We start from the raw sequence: 16,509 nt of genomic DNA, 5'->3' as shown, positions 1-16,509 counted from the left end.
GCCCGGCCCTAACCAATCTGGCGACCTAGGCAAGATTTTAGGTGGCGCCCCCCCACATCGGCAGTGAAGTGTATATACTCACAAGAACCCGAATAGCTTTGTCTTTGACTTTTTTTTTTACTTACAACTATACCTAATATATAAAGGGGTGGAAAAGTGACTATTACCTGCAGGGCAAACATTAGCTAACCAGAAGGCAATAACAATGTAAACAAAAAACACCTGCTTGAGAGAGACCTAATACAAACATTTATATGCACATACAACACTTAGAACTTTTAGCATATCAGTATGTGGAATTAAATTATGGAATAGATTAAGTAAAAAAGTTAAAAATTGTACTGATATGATCCAGTTTAAGAGGTTGTTCAAAATAATAGTGCTTACAGAGTACAAAGAAGAAGAATTATGAGAAATACTTTCAACCTTATTGAAAATAAGATATTCTTCATCTCAGTATGTTAATAATGACTGAATTAATTAATTAATTACATATTACAAAACTGTTGTATACTAACTCATAGATGTTATTTTATTATATAAAAAGGTCAGTAAATGATTCTATATATTTGTAAACGCTTTGAAGTGGGAAAGAGGTAGGATTAAATAAGCTTTGCTTCTTCCTACTCCTTTTCGGGCATGATGTAAAATGAAATGATATGAAATTGTGTGATGTATTATGATGTAAGTGTGTTCATGTTCGAAATAAACTAAAGAAAGAAAGAAATCTCCCTGAGGAATGTAAAGTGGGAGTACTGTAATTACTGTAATGTTGTAACAAATAATATTTCTATTAAATAGGCTTTACTTTGCATTTTAATTAACGTGGGATTATTTTTTGTATTTAGAAATAATAGTACCAACTTTTTTTCTTTTTTTATTTCTCCCAACATTTGTGGCACTGGCGTGGCGCCCCCTGATGGACGGCGCCCTTAGCATTTGCCTATACGACCTATGCCACGGGCCGGCCCTGAATGCAGGAGATATATTCATGAAAGAAATTATTTAAAAAATAGACAATATTGTTGCAGTGTTTCTGTTCCTGTGAGTAAAATCTGGATCTTTTTTCAAACTGTGTTTTTGCAACGTTGTCCTTTCGCTGAATGCGCATGTCCGACTTCTAACTTGCATTAGCGCTGTGTGACTCGTGTCTGACGAGGAAGAGGGTGGCCAATTGCGTGTCGTTTAAACAATATTAACTGGAAACATCTTTGTGTCGTAGTTTTAAGTTGGTGAGGGTACTAAAATCAGCTTACACTACACTACAGCTTAACTTTAGTTTTGTACATTTATTTTGACATAAAAACGCAAAGCACTGATTGACTAAGATCTGAATAAAATGGACTAAACAGCTTGTGCAAAAAATAAAATAGCGTGCACTGTTGTAGGCGTGATCTTCTGACACTGCATGTGCAATTGAAAAGTGGTGCAGACAACCTTATTTAAATTTTGCGTGGATACAGGGCTCTTACCACGGAGACAGGCGATCATTTTTTGCACATTCATGTTATCATGCTCCTACCTGCTTGTAATGTGTTGAACCAGCAGCACACATCTATAACATGTGTCATCTTTTCTGAATTGCAATCCAAACAACGAAAACTATGCTCACTGACACTTAATTCTGTGCGTGAGGCTATAGATCACATCACCAGCGCATTCATGCGTCTGGAATGACTCAAACGCAAGAAAATGTATAATGAAAGTTGTCTTTTGATGTAGGAGATGATTATAGTAATATATTTCCTAAATAAAAACTAACTACATTTAAAAAGCGCCAGCAGACATCAAAACGGATCAATTGAATTTGTTCAATCAACCCCTTAAGTCATCCAGCAGCAATAAAATTATAAAAGAAAATTGCTGGACAGACGATATGACTAATTATTTTTATTTTTGACTGTCCAAAATGTTGACACATAGGATAGAGGAGTCTCGTCTGTCCATTGTCTGTCCGTGCAGCGCAAACACTAATCCTGCAGTCGTTTCCATCTGTGTCAGTTTGCACGTCCTTCTGAAACGTGCTAAATAAAACGCAAATTAGTGTTTGCAAAACGGTGATGAGTGTTGATTAATCACTTTACGTGTACTAAATTATTATATTTGCATTTTCTCGTCCAAGTATTGTGGGCGTTTTGACGATCAGCATAAATGTTGCAGATTAATGAAGACAGAGACGCAAAATGGATTGCACACCTTATTCTGCTCACTTAATAGACACAATCCACTTTGCACAAGTTTAGTAGATCAGCTTTGCGTCGGCTATCAGGTTTGCACGTGTTTTAGTACAGACAGATCTTTAGTAAATCAGGCCCTCGGTAATTAAAAGGCAAAAGTTAAACAGTAGCTCTGAATTAAAACCAGTACTACTAAAACATACTTAAATAGTGTAAAACCATAAATGTTCCCACATTAAAAAAACACATTGCAACCATAGGGGAATACACTGCTAAATAAAACCAAACTTTAAAATAACAGCAACGCACAATCATTTTAACTATTTCACAAACCCAGAAGTAGAATTTAAGTGCCAAGTGACTAAATATTAAAGGGTTAGTAAAACTTTTACTTGTTTAATAAATATAACAATTAAAATAGTGGGATGAAAAACAGTGACAAGTTAAAATGATGCACAGTAACCATGTATGTTCTAAATAGAATGTATCCTAAATTTAGGTGGGTGTGGATAAAATAAACAGGTGCGTCCTACAGCCCAGAAATTACGGGACTATTTTGGTAATAGTATATGTGATTATTTGGAAAAATTACTCAAAAATGTAAATCCGACCAACAGTTGCCAATTTTGATGTAAGCATATATTACCACATGTACAACTATTTATTCCAATGCAATATTTTTTTTGCCTTTAATCTCACAATTCTATGACTTTGTGTGACTGTCCACATTTATTTAGAGGACACTATATACTGTAGTTGAAGTAGGACAAATAAATAGTACAAACACTCTAACCCCTTACAAAATATGAACAGTCCAGAATTGTTATGGTATATTTACCAGAGAGATATAATTTAAAAGAAAATGTGATTAAATAAAGTTTATACAATTAATTTGTATTTGATTGAGTGAAGGTATTTCATTACCTACCTTCGATCATATTTTGTATGAATTTATTAATTTATGGATAGTCTGTATCCCCCTGCTAAAATAAAGCTACCAAAAGATATCGACTGTTCGTGTAATTGTAAGGGGATACAAAGTAAGGGATTAAATACTTTTTTTTAAGCGCACATAAGGCACAATTCGATACATCATGTCTATTAGGCTCTAATATACTGAACAAAGCTATAAACGCAACACTTGACTTTGCTCCCATTTTTCATGAGTTGAAGTCAAAGATCTAAAACTTTAACTATATATACAAAACACCTAATCTTCTCAAATATTGTTCACAAATCTGCCTAAATCTGTGTTAATGAGCACTTCTTATTTGCCAAGATAATCCCTCCCACCTCACAGGTGTGGCATATCAAGATACTGATTAAACAGCATGATTATTGCACAAATGTGCTTTTGGCTGCCCACGGTAAAAGGTCGTTCTGAAACATGCAGTTTTGATTTATTGGGGTCGGAAAAAACAGAAAAACAGTCAGTATCTGGTGTGACTACCATTTGCCTCACGCAGCGCAACACATCTTCTTCGCATAGAGTTGATCAGGTTTGTTGATTGTGTCTTATAGAATGTTGGTCCACTCCTCTTAAATGGTTGTGGGAAGTTGCTAGATATTGGCAGGAACTGTAACACACTGTTGTATACACCAATCCACAGCATCCCAAACATGCTCAATGGGTGACATGTCTGGTGAGTATGCTGGCCAGGCAAGAACTGTGATGTTTCCATCTTCCAGGAATTGTGTACAGATCCTTGCAAAATGGGGCCATGCATTGTCATGCTGCAACATGAGGTAATGGTCTCGGGTGAATGGCACAACAATGTGCTTCAGGATCTCATCACCATATCTCTGTGCTTTCAAAATGCCATCAAAAAAATGCACTTGCGTTTGTCCATAACATATTCCTGCCCATACCATAATCCCCCGCCCACCATGGGCCACTTGATTCACAACGTTGACATCAGCAAACTGCTCTCCCACACGACGCCACATACGCTGTCTGCCATCTGCCCTGAACAGTGAAAACCGTGATTTATTTGTGAAGAGCACACCTCTTCAACATGCTAGGCGCCATCAGATCTGAGTTGCCCACTCAAGTCGGTTACGACAATGAATTACAGTCAGGTTGAGACCCCGACGAGGACGACGAGCATGCAGATGAGATTCCCTGAGACATTTTCTTACAGTTTGTGCAGAAATTATTTGGTAATGCAAACCAATTGTTGCAGCAGCTGTCCACGTGGCTGGTCTCAGATGATCATGGAGGTGCACCTGCTGATTGTGGAGGTCCTGGGCTGGTATGGTTACACGTGGTCTGAGGTTGTGAGGCCAGTTGAATGTACTGACAAATTCTCTGAAACGCCTTTGGAGAAGATTTAGAGCATGGGTGTCAAACTCTGGCCCGCGGGCCAAATTTGGCCTGCCGTGTAATTTCACTTGGCCCGTAAGGTGATATCAAATTAACACTAGAGCTGGCTCGCCGATCATATACAGCGGCGGTGCCGCAGTACACCGCATTCACCGCTAATTCTCATACTTGCCAAACCTCCCGGGAGACTCCCAAATTTCAGTGCCCCTCCCGAGAATTGTAACGGTCCCATTTCGTCCAGTCCAACGAGTGCTGGCTCAGTTACATAATGAGTGCGGCTTTGGCACGCACACAGAAGCGAATGCAACGCATACTTGATCTTCAGCGATACAGGTTACACTGAGGGTGCCAGTATAAAAACCTTTAACATTGTTAGAAATATACGCCACACTGTGACTCCACACCAAACAAGAATGACAAACACATTTCGGGAGAACATCCGCACAGTAACACACCATAAACACAACACAACAAATACCCAGAATCCTTTGCAGCACTAACTCTTCCGGGACGCTACAATATACACCCCCGTTACCTCCAAACCTTGTGACATATGTGGCATCCATCTATCCATCCAGCTCCCTCCGCTTATCCGGAGTCATGTCGCAGGGGCAGCAGAGAAGCCCAGACTTCCCTCTCCCCAGCTACTTCGTCAAGCTCTTCCCATGGGATCCCGAGGCTGGGCCAGCTGGGAGACATAGTCTCTCTACCTTGTCCTGGGTATTCCCCGTGGTCTCCTACTGGTCGGACGCGTTCTAAACATCTCCCCAGGGAAGGCGTTCAGGAGGTATTCCGACCAGATACCCGAACCACCTCATCTGGCTCCTCTCTAAGTGGAAGAGCAGTGGCTTTACTCTGAGCACCGAATGACAGAGCTTCTCACCCTGTCTCTAAGGGAAAGCCCCGCCAACCGACGAAGGAAACTCATTTTGGCCACTAGTACCCGTGATCTTGTCCTTTCGATCATAACCCAAAGCTCATGATCATAGGTAAGGGACGTAGATCGACTGGTAAATTGAGAGCTTAGCCTTTTGGCTTAGCTCTTCACTATGACGGACTGATACAGGGTGCGCATCACTGCAGACGCTACACCGAGCCGCCTGTCGATGTCCCATGAGCCAAAAAGACCCGACATGAGTCCTTCTTCAGCTTGACAGCATCCCTCATCGATGCTCCAATAACAAAATACCACTCTGGTTCAGATCAGGGCGGCCGTTTCTCCCAATCACATCAAAGTGAGCGTTGAAGACCCCCAGTAGAGCAAGGGAATCACCAGAGGGAGCAATATCCAGTACTTCCTCTAGAGACTCCAAAAAAGGCGGGTACTCTGAACTGCTGTTTGGTGCACTCAGCATCAAGGGTTGGAATTGGGGGTTAAATCACCAAAAATGATTCCCGGGCGCGGCCACCGCTGCTGCCCACTGCTCCCCTCACCTCCCAGGGGGTGATCAAGGGTGATGGGTCAAATGCAGAGAATAATTTCGCCACACCTAGTGTGTGTGTGACAATCATTGGTACTTTAACTTTAACTTTGAACTTTATAAGCACAAACGACGGTCAAGACCTGTCTCCCCCACCGGAGGCGGAGATAAGCTACCCTTTCGTCCACCGAGTTAAAACATCTGTGGCATTGTACTGTGTGATAAAACTGCACATTTCAGAGTGACCTTTTATTGTGGGCAGCCTAAGGCACATATGTGCAAAAATCATGCTGTTTAATCAGCATCTTGATATGCCACACCTGTGAGGTGGAATGTGGATTATTTTGGCAAAGAAGAAATGCTCACTATGACAGATTTAGACAGATTTGTGAACAATATTTGAGAGGAATAGGTCTTTTGTGTAAATAGTAAAAGTTTTAGATCTTTGAGATCAACTCATGAAAAAGTGGAGCAAAAACAGTGATGCGTTTACAGTATATTTTTGTTCAACGTAAGTCCTGGATATTTCATGTTTATTGTATTACAAAGAGGCCACTCAGAGAGAGAGAGAGAGAGAGAGAGAGAGAGAGAGAGAGAGAGAGAGAGAGAGAGAGAGAGAGAGAGAGAGAGAGAGAGAGAGAGAGAGAGAGAGAGAGAGAGAGAGAGAGAGAGAGAGAGAGAGAGAGAGAGAGAGAGAGAGAGAGAGAGAGAGAGAGAGAGAGAGAGAGAGAGAGAGAGAGAGAGAGAGAGAGAGAGAGAGAGAGAGAGAGAGAGAGAGATCATGCTCTGTTTCATTCTTTGTTTCATTCTATCAACTATTTATGCCTGTATAATGATCACTGGTCATTTTTATTATGTCTACTTTTAATTTCCTTTTTCTGTACAGGCAATGTTTGAGCTTATTACTTCCGAGGCATCGTACTACAAGAGTTTGGAGATTCTAGAAACTCACTTCCTTCGTAACGCAGATTTGATAAACATTCTCAGTCAATCTGATATGCACTTTCTATTCTCCAACATCGAGGAAGTCATGAAAGCCAGTGAACGGTAGGACCAATTTTGTTCACCACTACACATACATCATTCCTTTACGGTCTGAACTATTCCAGTAAACATGATTTTGCTTTATAATCTCTTATTAAGATCTCTTAATGTACTTAGGTTCCTGATGGATCTCGAACACAGAATTGAGGAGTCTATTTTGATTTCGGATGTATGTGACATTATTCATCACCATGCTGTTGAGCATTTCAACGTCTTCATCCAATACGTCATTAACCAAGTCTACCAGGAAAAAAACTACAGACGAATTCTGTGAGTACCTTCAGTGGTTTTATTATTCATCTGTTACATTGAACTTTTGGAACTGGGCCATATAGGACAGTTCATCTGCTACCACAGACTAATTCTGTGAGTACCTTCAGTGGTTTTATTATTCACATGTTACATTGAACTTTTGGAACTGGGCCATATGGGACAGTCCATCTGCTATACACCCTTCTGATGAACGAAAAAATAAACAGTTCACAATTAAAAAAAACAAAAACAAAAGATAAAACACTTTTTGAATTTCAGAAAACACAAAAACAAAATACAAAACACTTTTTTCAATTTCAGAAAACACAAAATACAAAACACTTTACAATTTCAGAAAACACAAAAACAAAAGTCAAAACAACTTACAATTTCATAAACCGGAAAGGGAATGTCCCAAAATCACAGATTGACAGCCAAGTCAGCCAATCATTTTGTTCATATTCGCACAGCCCAAATGAAAAAGTCAAGACTCAGCCAATGGCTGATTTCGCTGTCAATCTGTAATTTTGGAACGCTCCCTTTTGTTTTTGTGTTTTCGGAAATTGTGAAGTGTTCTGTATTTTGTTAATTAGTTTTCTGAAATTGTAAGTTGTTTTGGCTTTTGTTTTTGTGTTTTCTGTGATTGTATTTTGTTTCATGAAATGTTAAAGTGTTTTGCACTTCCACGGCACCGTAGATAAGTGCCCTGTATAAAAATGTACCTATTTTAGCACTTTACTTACTTCCGTTTTGCACACCTGGAAAAACATTTCATGAGCAACTTATCCAAGGGAATCTAAGGGAAACTTTGTGGTCATCACAAAATAAAACCAGTACGTTTTGTCACGTACAGATGACAATGTCAAACCCAATTGTGGAAAAATATGTTATAGTGTTTCCTTGGGAGCCAAAACTTGCTAAAAAAACTCTTTTTTGGAGGCAAAAATGGGTGCTAAACTGCTCTCCTGTTTGGGAAAAAACACTAAATGTCCCTCTTGAGTGGAAAAAACTCTCAACTTCCCTCTTGGGGAGAAAAAATACAATCAAATGATGCCGTTGGATTGACAATAGCAGCATGCAAGCTGCTATTGTCAATAGCTTGTTAGTACTCTAACCGTCTACAGGAACAGTTCCGCTCCAATGATTCTGCGGTCGTTTGGAGAGGGTAAAGGGCCCTTACGAACTATAAACCCAAAACCCCCCAGGCCCTGAATGACCGAACTCTCGCTCAGGGCCTCAACACACATTACTGTCGTCATGAACGGCCTCCAGCTCATCAAAGCTCTGCTCCCCCCCACCATCACCCTCCCCACCAGCGCCAGCACTTCATTAAAGGAGTTATAGGACTCAAAGGACTCCAAGAACATCATAGGACTGTAAAGGCCCTCTCCATCCAAGAGGAGGATGTACGCCGGCAGTTCTTGAAGCTGAATACGCGGTAGGCCCCCGGGCCGGATGGTTTCTCCCCCTCCACTCAGACACTGTGCGTACCAGCTGGCTCCTGTCTTCACTGACATTTTTAACACCTCTCTGGAGCTATGCCGCGTGTCGTCCTGCTTTAAGACCACCACCATTGTCCCTGTCCCCAAGAAAGCACGGATCACAGGACTTAATGACTACAGACCGGTTGCACTGACGTCTGTGGTCATGAACTCCTTTGAGCGCTTGGTCCTGCCCCACCTCAAGGACATCACCGCCCCCCTCCTGGAACCACTGCAGTTCGCCTACAGAGCCAACAGGTCTGTGGATGATGCAGTGAACCTGGACCTCCACTTCATCCTGGACCATCTGGACTCCCCAGGAACCTACGCTAGGATCCTGTTTGTGGACTTTAGCTCTGCCTTCAACACCATCTTCCCATGACTGCTACGAGACAAGCTCTACCAGCTCAGCGTGCCCGACTCCCTCTGCAGTTGGATGAATGACTTCCTGACAGACCGAAGACAGCACGTGCGGCTGGGGAAGATTGTCTCGGACAGTCGAACCACGAACACTGGTACTCCTCAAGGCTGTGTATTCTCCCCCTGGCTCGTCTCCCTGTATACAAACTGCTGCACCTCCAGTAACCAGTCCGTAAAACTGCTCAAGTTTGCGGATGACACTACCCTCATGCGATGAGTCCGCCTACAGAAGAGAGGTGGACCGGCTGGCGTCCTGGTGCAGCCACAACAACCTGGAGCTGAACGCCCAGAAAACAGTGGAGATGATCATGGACAGGAAAGTCACAGCCCCACCATCCCACCTCACCCTGATTGACTCTCCCACCCCCGTCTCCATTGTGGACTCCTTACGTTTTTTTGGGCACCACCATCACCCAAGACCTCAAGTGGGAGCCGACCATCAGCTCCCTCATCAAGAAGGCCCAGCAGAGGATGTACTTCCTGCGGCAGCTGAGGAAACTTAAGGTGCCAACCTAGATGCTGGTGCAGTTTTACTCAGCCATCATCGAGTCCATCCTGACCTCCTCCATCACCGTGTGGTTCCCCGGCGCCACAGTCCAGGATAAGCATAGACTGCAGCGCATCGTACGTGCTGCTGAGAAGGTGATTGGCTGCAAGGTCCCATCCCTCCAGGACTTGTTCTCCTCCAGGACCAAGAGGCGTGTGGGTCGGATCACAGCTGACTCTTCTCACCCTGGACACACACTATTCTCCCCTCTCCCCTCAGGCAGGAGACTACGGTCCATCCAGACCCACACCTCCCGCCACCTGAACAGTTTCTTCCCCTCGGCCATCAGGCACATGAACAATAACTCCTAACAGTAGCTCCTTTGAATGCCTTCTAAATCTATTACAAGATCTGATAGCTCAGTTACAGCTCTTGTTATTACCAAATCTGTGTTATATGTGTTTTATGTTGCACGATTGCACCAAGAAAAATTCCTAGTTTGTGAACCCGTTCTCCATTGTTTGGCAATAAAACTATTCTGATACTGATTCTGATGTTACACGGGTCTTAGAAAACAGCATCTTTTCGTGTCGTTCTCACTATTCCTGGGTCTAAATTAGATGTCAAAGTGTACCAACATCGGATTATATCCTCTGCCTCTTCTGTCCAAGTGAGATGCATGATTTATGATCTACAATAAACTTCCAAGGAGCAGGGAAGCGAGGAAACAGCAGACCACTCGATGTAAACATAGGGGCACACACTAGTTATCACGTCGCCGCTATAAATAGTTTGTCTGCGTTAGTGCTTATAAAAACAATATCACTAATACTTGGTCATCATCACGATATGTAAATGGAGTATCATTAGCAGTTTTTGGATGGTTGTTTATTGGGTATTATGGGTGGACTAGAGGACCTCCCATTTGCTCCGCTGTAAGCAGACTATTCATTTACGAGTTAGAATGCATCGTAAAAAAATCTATCCGTCATCATGGGTTTCATTATGATTTTGAATTATAGGCTAAATTCCCCAAAAACTGCAGTTCCCCTTAATATATCATACAAGACTTAACTAAAGTTGGCAAAAAATTAAAATAAATCACAGAAAGTGTGCCAGAGAACGCCAGGTGCCATGCAGCCGGAACAGGAACCCCCTCCGCCCCTGAATACCATATATGCCAATATTCCACAATTACCATTCCTCAGTTGTGGCTCTTACAAAAATATCTTAATAAATACAACTTAAAAATTGCCCATGAAGCTCTGATCCTTGAATTGAAATCAAACAATCCTTACATTTTAATACATTATTAGACAATTTTGCCTGGGCTATCATCTCAAACACAATACTGCACCAATAAGTGCTTTATGCTTTCAAGTAAAAGAAAGCCCACACAAGGATGCATCAGTTATTTCGACACTGGTGGCCAAACTATAGTATTAGAAGCTGTCAATTCATCATTAACTCCGCAATGAAGATGTTTAAGGTACTACAATCCCTGGCATCGGCGGTCGTGTCAACAACAACAGCTGGCTACCACTGGCAGCAGCACAGGGTTTTTATGTGCTTTTCACACACGTCGTCATAAAATGTTGTAAAATAAAAGCATATCACCTGACACAGAAGTCGTTTGCAAACTGTTCGGCTATTTAGAGTAAGAGATGAGTTTCATAGTCTCTCAGTGCTTTTGAGGTCTGAGTGAGGCAGGCAGGGCACTCATCCAAGAAGGGGTAAGGACGGCTAGCTAAAGTGTTGGCATGGATCCATGGAGGTGAGTAAAACGTTTAGTTTTGTGAGAGAGGTGGAGTGTTTGTGAGAACGTGCAAAAGTCCCCGTAAACATAGGATAGGATAGGTCTTTATTGTCATTGCACAAGTACAACAAAACTTTGTTTTCAGCACAAACCCGTTCAAGATTAGACAAACAAACAGTGTACAGGGTTACAGAACAGGAACGCTGATGGGTCGCCAGAAGGTGCCCCGTAAAAGATGGGGAAAAAGGTCAAACGCTGGGGAAGGAAGAGTAAAAAATGCAATCTAGAATGGGCTCCTAAGGGGGCCCGGTCTGGGAAAAAATCTCCATAGCAAAGCACATATACATATTACAACATATATCTTGAGATATCTAGCAACAGAGAGAGTGCGGGGTCATGGTGGCGGACAGCTGCTCTCAGGCGCTGACCAACATGATTGTGGAAACATGAAAAAACATTGAGTCAAATGTCGAAACTTAACATAAAGGACATATTGACGACTGAGTACTAAATACACAGACTAATTAGAGAACGCAATACAACTAGACGCAAAAGGAAGGAGAGAGCTGATTGGAGGAAAGGCGGGTCAGGACATTACACATGCGCAACTCAAGACACAAATGAGCACTTTGGGAACAAAACACAAGACAACCAGTAACAAATCATGGCCGGCAATATGGGTAGCCTGTCGCCCATTGTTGCCTTTCACAACTAAGTCGAAGTATTGGACTCTAATGGTGGGCTGATCTTTTTGTATGGTGTGAAGAACAACATGAGATCAGGATGAGATGAGACCATTTTCATTGTCAAGTGTGCGGATACCTGGCTTTAGAGAACCTATGCTTTTTTTCTTGCTGTCTCTTGGTAATTGTAAGTGTCAGGATGAAGTTACATCATACCGAGGAGAAAACCACAAAGCAAGAAGTTTGAAATAGTAACAGAAAATACAGAAAGCATTGTGACCTGTATGCCTCCAGTGAGAGTGTTGGTCTTTCTTAGGCTTGTCTTGTAAGAGCAGGTTTGTTTGTTCTTGACAACTATGCAGGGTGTGACTGCCTGTGAATATAAAATGAATTTGGCTTCTCATGGAACACTCCTACCTGAATGAGTGTGATGTTCCCACGCACTGCAAGAACAAAGGAGCACATAGAATAGTCAGAGAACATTCAAAATTAACTGTTATTGGGGAAATTCAGCATAAAAAGTATATCATATGTTCTTATTTGTAGATATGAATGTAACCAGGTGACATTGGTATTGGAATGGTTCTCATAGCTGACCTTTATACATTTGGTGCAGGCTTGATTCTTGATCACAATGATCACAATTACCCTGTGATAAAGCTAACCTAAGCAAGGTGATAAATCCATTGTGTACTCTGTCTCTCTCCCTCAATCAGATGCAATAGGCTCCACTATTTGTGTGACACTAAACATGGAATAAATGGACAGCTAAATGGATATGTACCTCTGACCTGAGGAGTTAGTGAAGTCTCATTACACTAATTAAAGTGTTCCGAACCTTGTTACACAGCATGTGCTAAAATGAGTTGGGTCAGAAAAGAGATTATATAATTTTGGGGAACAAAAGAAGACAAATCAGTGCAAATTAACTCTCAACTCTGTCTCTGTCACTTGTGCAAAATTATTTTATTGAGCCAGATAGACAGACAGTTTTCTCTTGGATTGATTCCTAGACAGAAGATCATTGGAGCTAATGAGATGTGTTTAAATATTTTTTTTATTCAGCTAGGCGATGACGTCTCTGTGGAACATTGTGGAGATTAAAACAAACCTGTAATGCTTGTTACTTGGCATACCATACACTCTGTCTTTAACACTTCTTAATTGCCTAGTCTTTTCTCTTTGTTCTTTTGGCAGCGTGTTCAACATGATTTGCCAGCATTTCCTACTAAAGACGTAATTGTCTAAATAGTGGGCAAAACCTTTTCACTCAGCCTAACCTTTAATGAGTAAATACATCAGTCTTTGTTTTGGTGTCCTGTACATCTACGTCTACATCACATCTATCTACCTCTAATAGCTTTTTTTTTTGTTTTTGTTTTTTTATTAATCAGTCCAACAAAATAATACACAATATTACCATCTATCTACCTCTATTAGCTGTGGATATATATAGTCTAAGCAACAGCTGATCTGCTGTATAAAAAAATCAGTCTTTACATTACCATGAATTGATTAACATGGACCCCGACTTAAACAAGTTGAAAAACGTATTCGAAAGTTACCATTTAGTGGTCAATTGTACGGAATATGTACTGTACTGTGCAATCTACTAATAAAAGTCTCAATCAAACAATCAATCAAACAAAGATAATAATCTCCAGTGGGACGGTATAGCTCGGATGGTGGAGTGGCCATGCCAGCAACTTGAGGGTTGCAGGTTCGAGCCCCGCTTCCACCACCCTCGTCACTGCTGTTGTGTCCTTGGGCAAGACACTTTACCCACCTGCTCCCAGTGCCACCCACACTGGTTTAAATGTAACTTAGGTTGGGTTTCACTATGTAAAGCGCTTTGAGTCACTAGAGAAAATCGCTATATAAATATAATTCACTTCACTAATCCTCGGTTTAACTAACATTTTCAGAGATGGATAATTCAACATTGTTTTTATTTTAATTTTTTTATTTTATTGTCATCGTATTTTGCAGTGTTGGCAAACTGCACTGCAATATTAATTGTTGTTGCTAACATTTACTTCTGCAGCAACAAAAATAATGTGCAACAATGTCATTTTTAAATGTAGCAATACTAAAACTTATAAGTCAGATTTCTGAACCAGCTCTTTACTTGTTTATGATGTGTACAAATGTTGGCAGCCAGTAGCCATGTAAACAGACACAATAAGAAAACTGATTTTAGTGGAATGTCCGTATAAATGCGGCTACTTGTGTTTTTACAACAGTAGAGAGACAAATTTCCAGAACAGAGACAGCAAATAAGATTGGACAGACATATTTGTACCTGATTATATTTAAATGGTGGAAGAAACATTGGTGTTACTATAGGATCAACGCGACAGGAACATTACCAAACTATTTACAGTGTACGCATGGACTGTATTAGCTGGTGCTAATAATGACATGACATTCTACCTGAATGAGACAAAATATTTTTTATGCAAAAATAAACCAACTCAAAAAATGTCTAATTCTAACCATATAATAATAATAATAATAATAATAATGAAGAATGCAGCTGAGATAGGCTTCAGCACCCCCCGCGACCCCAAAAGGGACAAGCGGTAGAAAATGGATGGATGGATAATAATAATACTACTTCATAGGCTGCCCAGTGGGAGAGAGAAAGCCAAGAATAAAGAGAGGGAACATGAAAGAGGGAGTGGTCTGGATGAGCGGCTTTCAAAAATAGACACAACAACCTTAGAGGTGTGTCTCAGCATACGCATTGGAAATGGCCCTTGGAGAAAGAGAACAGACTAATCCAGTGACGTGCGGTGAGGTTCATGGCTGGTGAGGCACTGACTTCATCACAGTCAGATTTACAAACATATAAACCCTAAAGAGTATCTTATTCACCATTTGATTGGCAGCAGTTAACGGGTTATGTTTAAAAGCTCATACAAGCATTATTCCCTGCTTGGCACTCAGCATCAAGGGTTGGAATTGGGGGTTAAATCACCAAAAATGATTCCTGGGCGCAGCGCCGCTGCTGCCCACTGCTTCCCTCACCTCCCAGGGGGTGAGCAAAAGAATGGGTCAAATGCAGAGAACAAATTTCACCACACATAGTGTGTGTGACAATCATTGGTACTTTAACTTAACTTTAACTTTACACATACAAACTGTAGCACACAAAAAAGCACATTTAATTAAAAAAAACGTTATTATGGTCTTACCTTTACTTATAAATGAAGTCCATGCGCAGCTCCTTTTGAACAAAAGCATCGATAGCTTGATTATAGAAGTCTTCCTTATCTTTCTTCAGTTTTAAAAGTATCTCTGTCTCGATGGAGATCTTCCTTTAAGTATTACCTCCTGCTTTGATTGAAAGTCCAGTTTAGAAAACTGTTTTATTTTAGATATGTAAACCTCCATGTTAATAGTCCAGGCAAGAGGAAAAAATAAACGATCGCTCCTAACTGTTGCTGCTTGTTGTCACTTCTTCTGCAGCAGAGTAGTCGCAGAAATGCTCCCTGGGATCACTACCGTCCTCTAACATCAGGAGGCGGGATTACTGCGAGCCTCACACAGTGCGTCTTCGCAGCAGTTTTATGATTGCTCAGCACAAGAAATACGTTACACACATACAGTTGTTGACAAAATACACTGTACATTATATACCTCAGCTAACTAAACTATGGAAATGTATAATATAATTCATATAGCAATACGGTCTCACTGCACAGCAGGCCAGCAGTTAGCCGAGTCATTGCGCAATCCATGGTGAGGCTCAACTCAGTGACGTGCTGACTCACCGCAAGTCTCTTCTCAGTATTTGAACGGCAATTGTGAAAATTCAGCGATTTTGAATAAAAAATAATCTAAAGCTGGTGAAGTTCAATGGAAAATAACTTTATAATATAATCACTGGATACATATAACAATTTTTTTTTATTTTTTTCTTTTTACATTTTTTTTCTTTCCATGATGGCACATGAGGCCCCGCCTCACCTGCCTCCCCTGACTGCACGTCACTGCCCTTTTTCCTGTTACTCTAACGTGCAACCTAAATCAACAATGATTAGAGCTGCACATATGAATTTAAGTAAAAAAGAAGAAGAAAAAAACCTCCAAAAATATCTATGCCTCACCTGGTGTTTAGTTCACCGCACTTCACTGCTCACCACCTAGCAAAAACCGCGCATGCTCAGAAAAGTAGCATCAGATTTACCGCCCGTCCGAGCAACCACTGGCAGAAATGTAGATCGGCGCCTATGCTCATAGGCGCCCACGCTCAATACACTTTGTGTGTAGCTGTGGGCACAACCGGTGTCTGCTTCACTTCTCGTCTGCCTTATTTTGATCATGAAACATGGAATTTCCGCGATTTTGACCATGAAAATTATCAAAATATACAAGAACCACACCAAAATCACATAGAAAGCATAGACCAAAAGAGAATTGTTCAAACTTATTTGATTTTATTACTTCGTTTTTGAACATC

General features: G+C 41.1%; 1 protein-coding gene across 1 annotated transcript in view; it reads left to right on the top strand.

The window, feature by feature from the left end:
- The window catches only part of ngef (neuronal guanine nucleotide exchange factor), a 91,649-nt gene that overhangs the window by 47,465 nt on the left and 27,675 nt on the right, over nt 1-16,509 (top strand). Inside the window, exons 6-7 of the mRNA XM_061925542.1 lie at nt 6,808-6,968; nt 7,083-7,235. Coding sequence (XP_061781526.1) covers nt 6,808-6,968; nt 7,083-7,235 — 314 coding nt within the window. The remainder of the gene's footprint in view (nt 1-6,807; nt 6,969-7,082; nt 7,236-16,509) is intronic.

Source organism: Nerophis lumbriciformis, linkage group LG30 (assembly GCF_033978685.3).
Source record: "Nerophis lumbriciformis linkage group LG30, RoL_Nlum_v2.1, whole genome shotgun sequence".
Taxonomy (NCBI): Eukaryota; Metazoa; Chordata; class Actinopteri; order Syngnathiformes; family Syngnathidae; genus Nerophis; species Nerophis lumbriciformis.
This window is presented reverse-complemented; position numbering and strand designations above follow the sequence as displayed.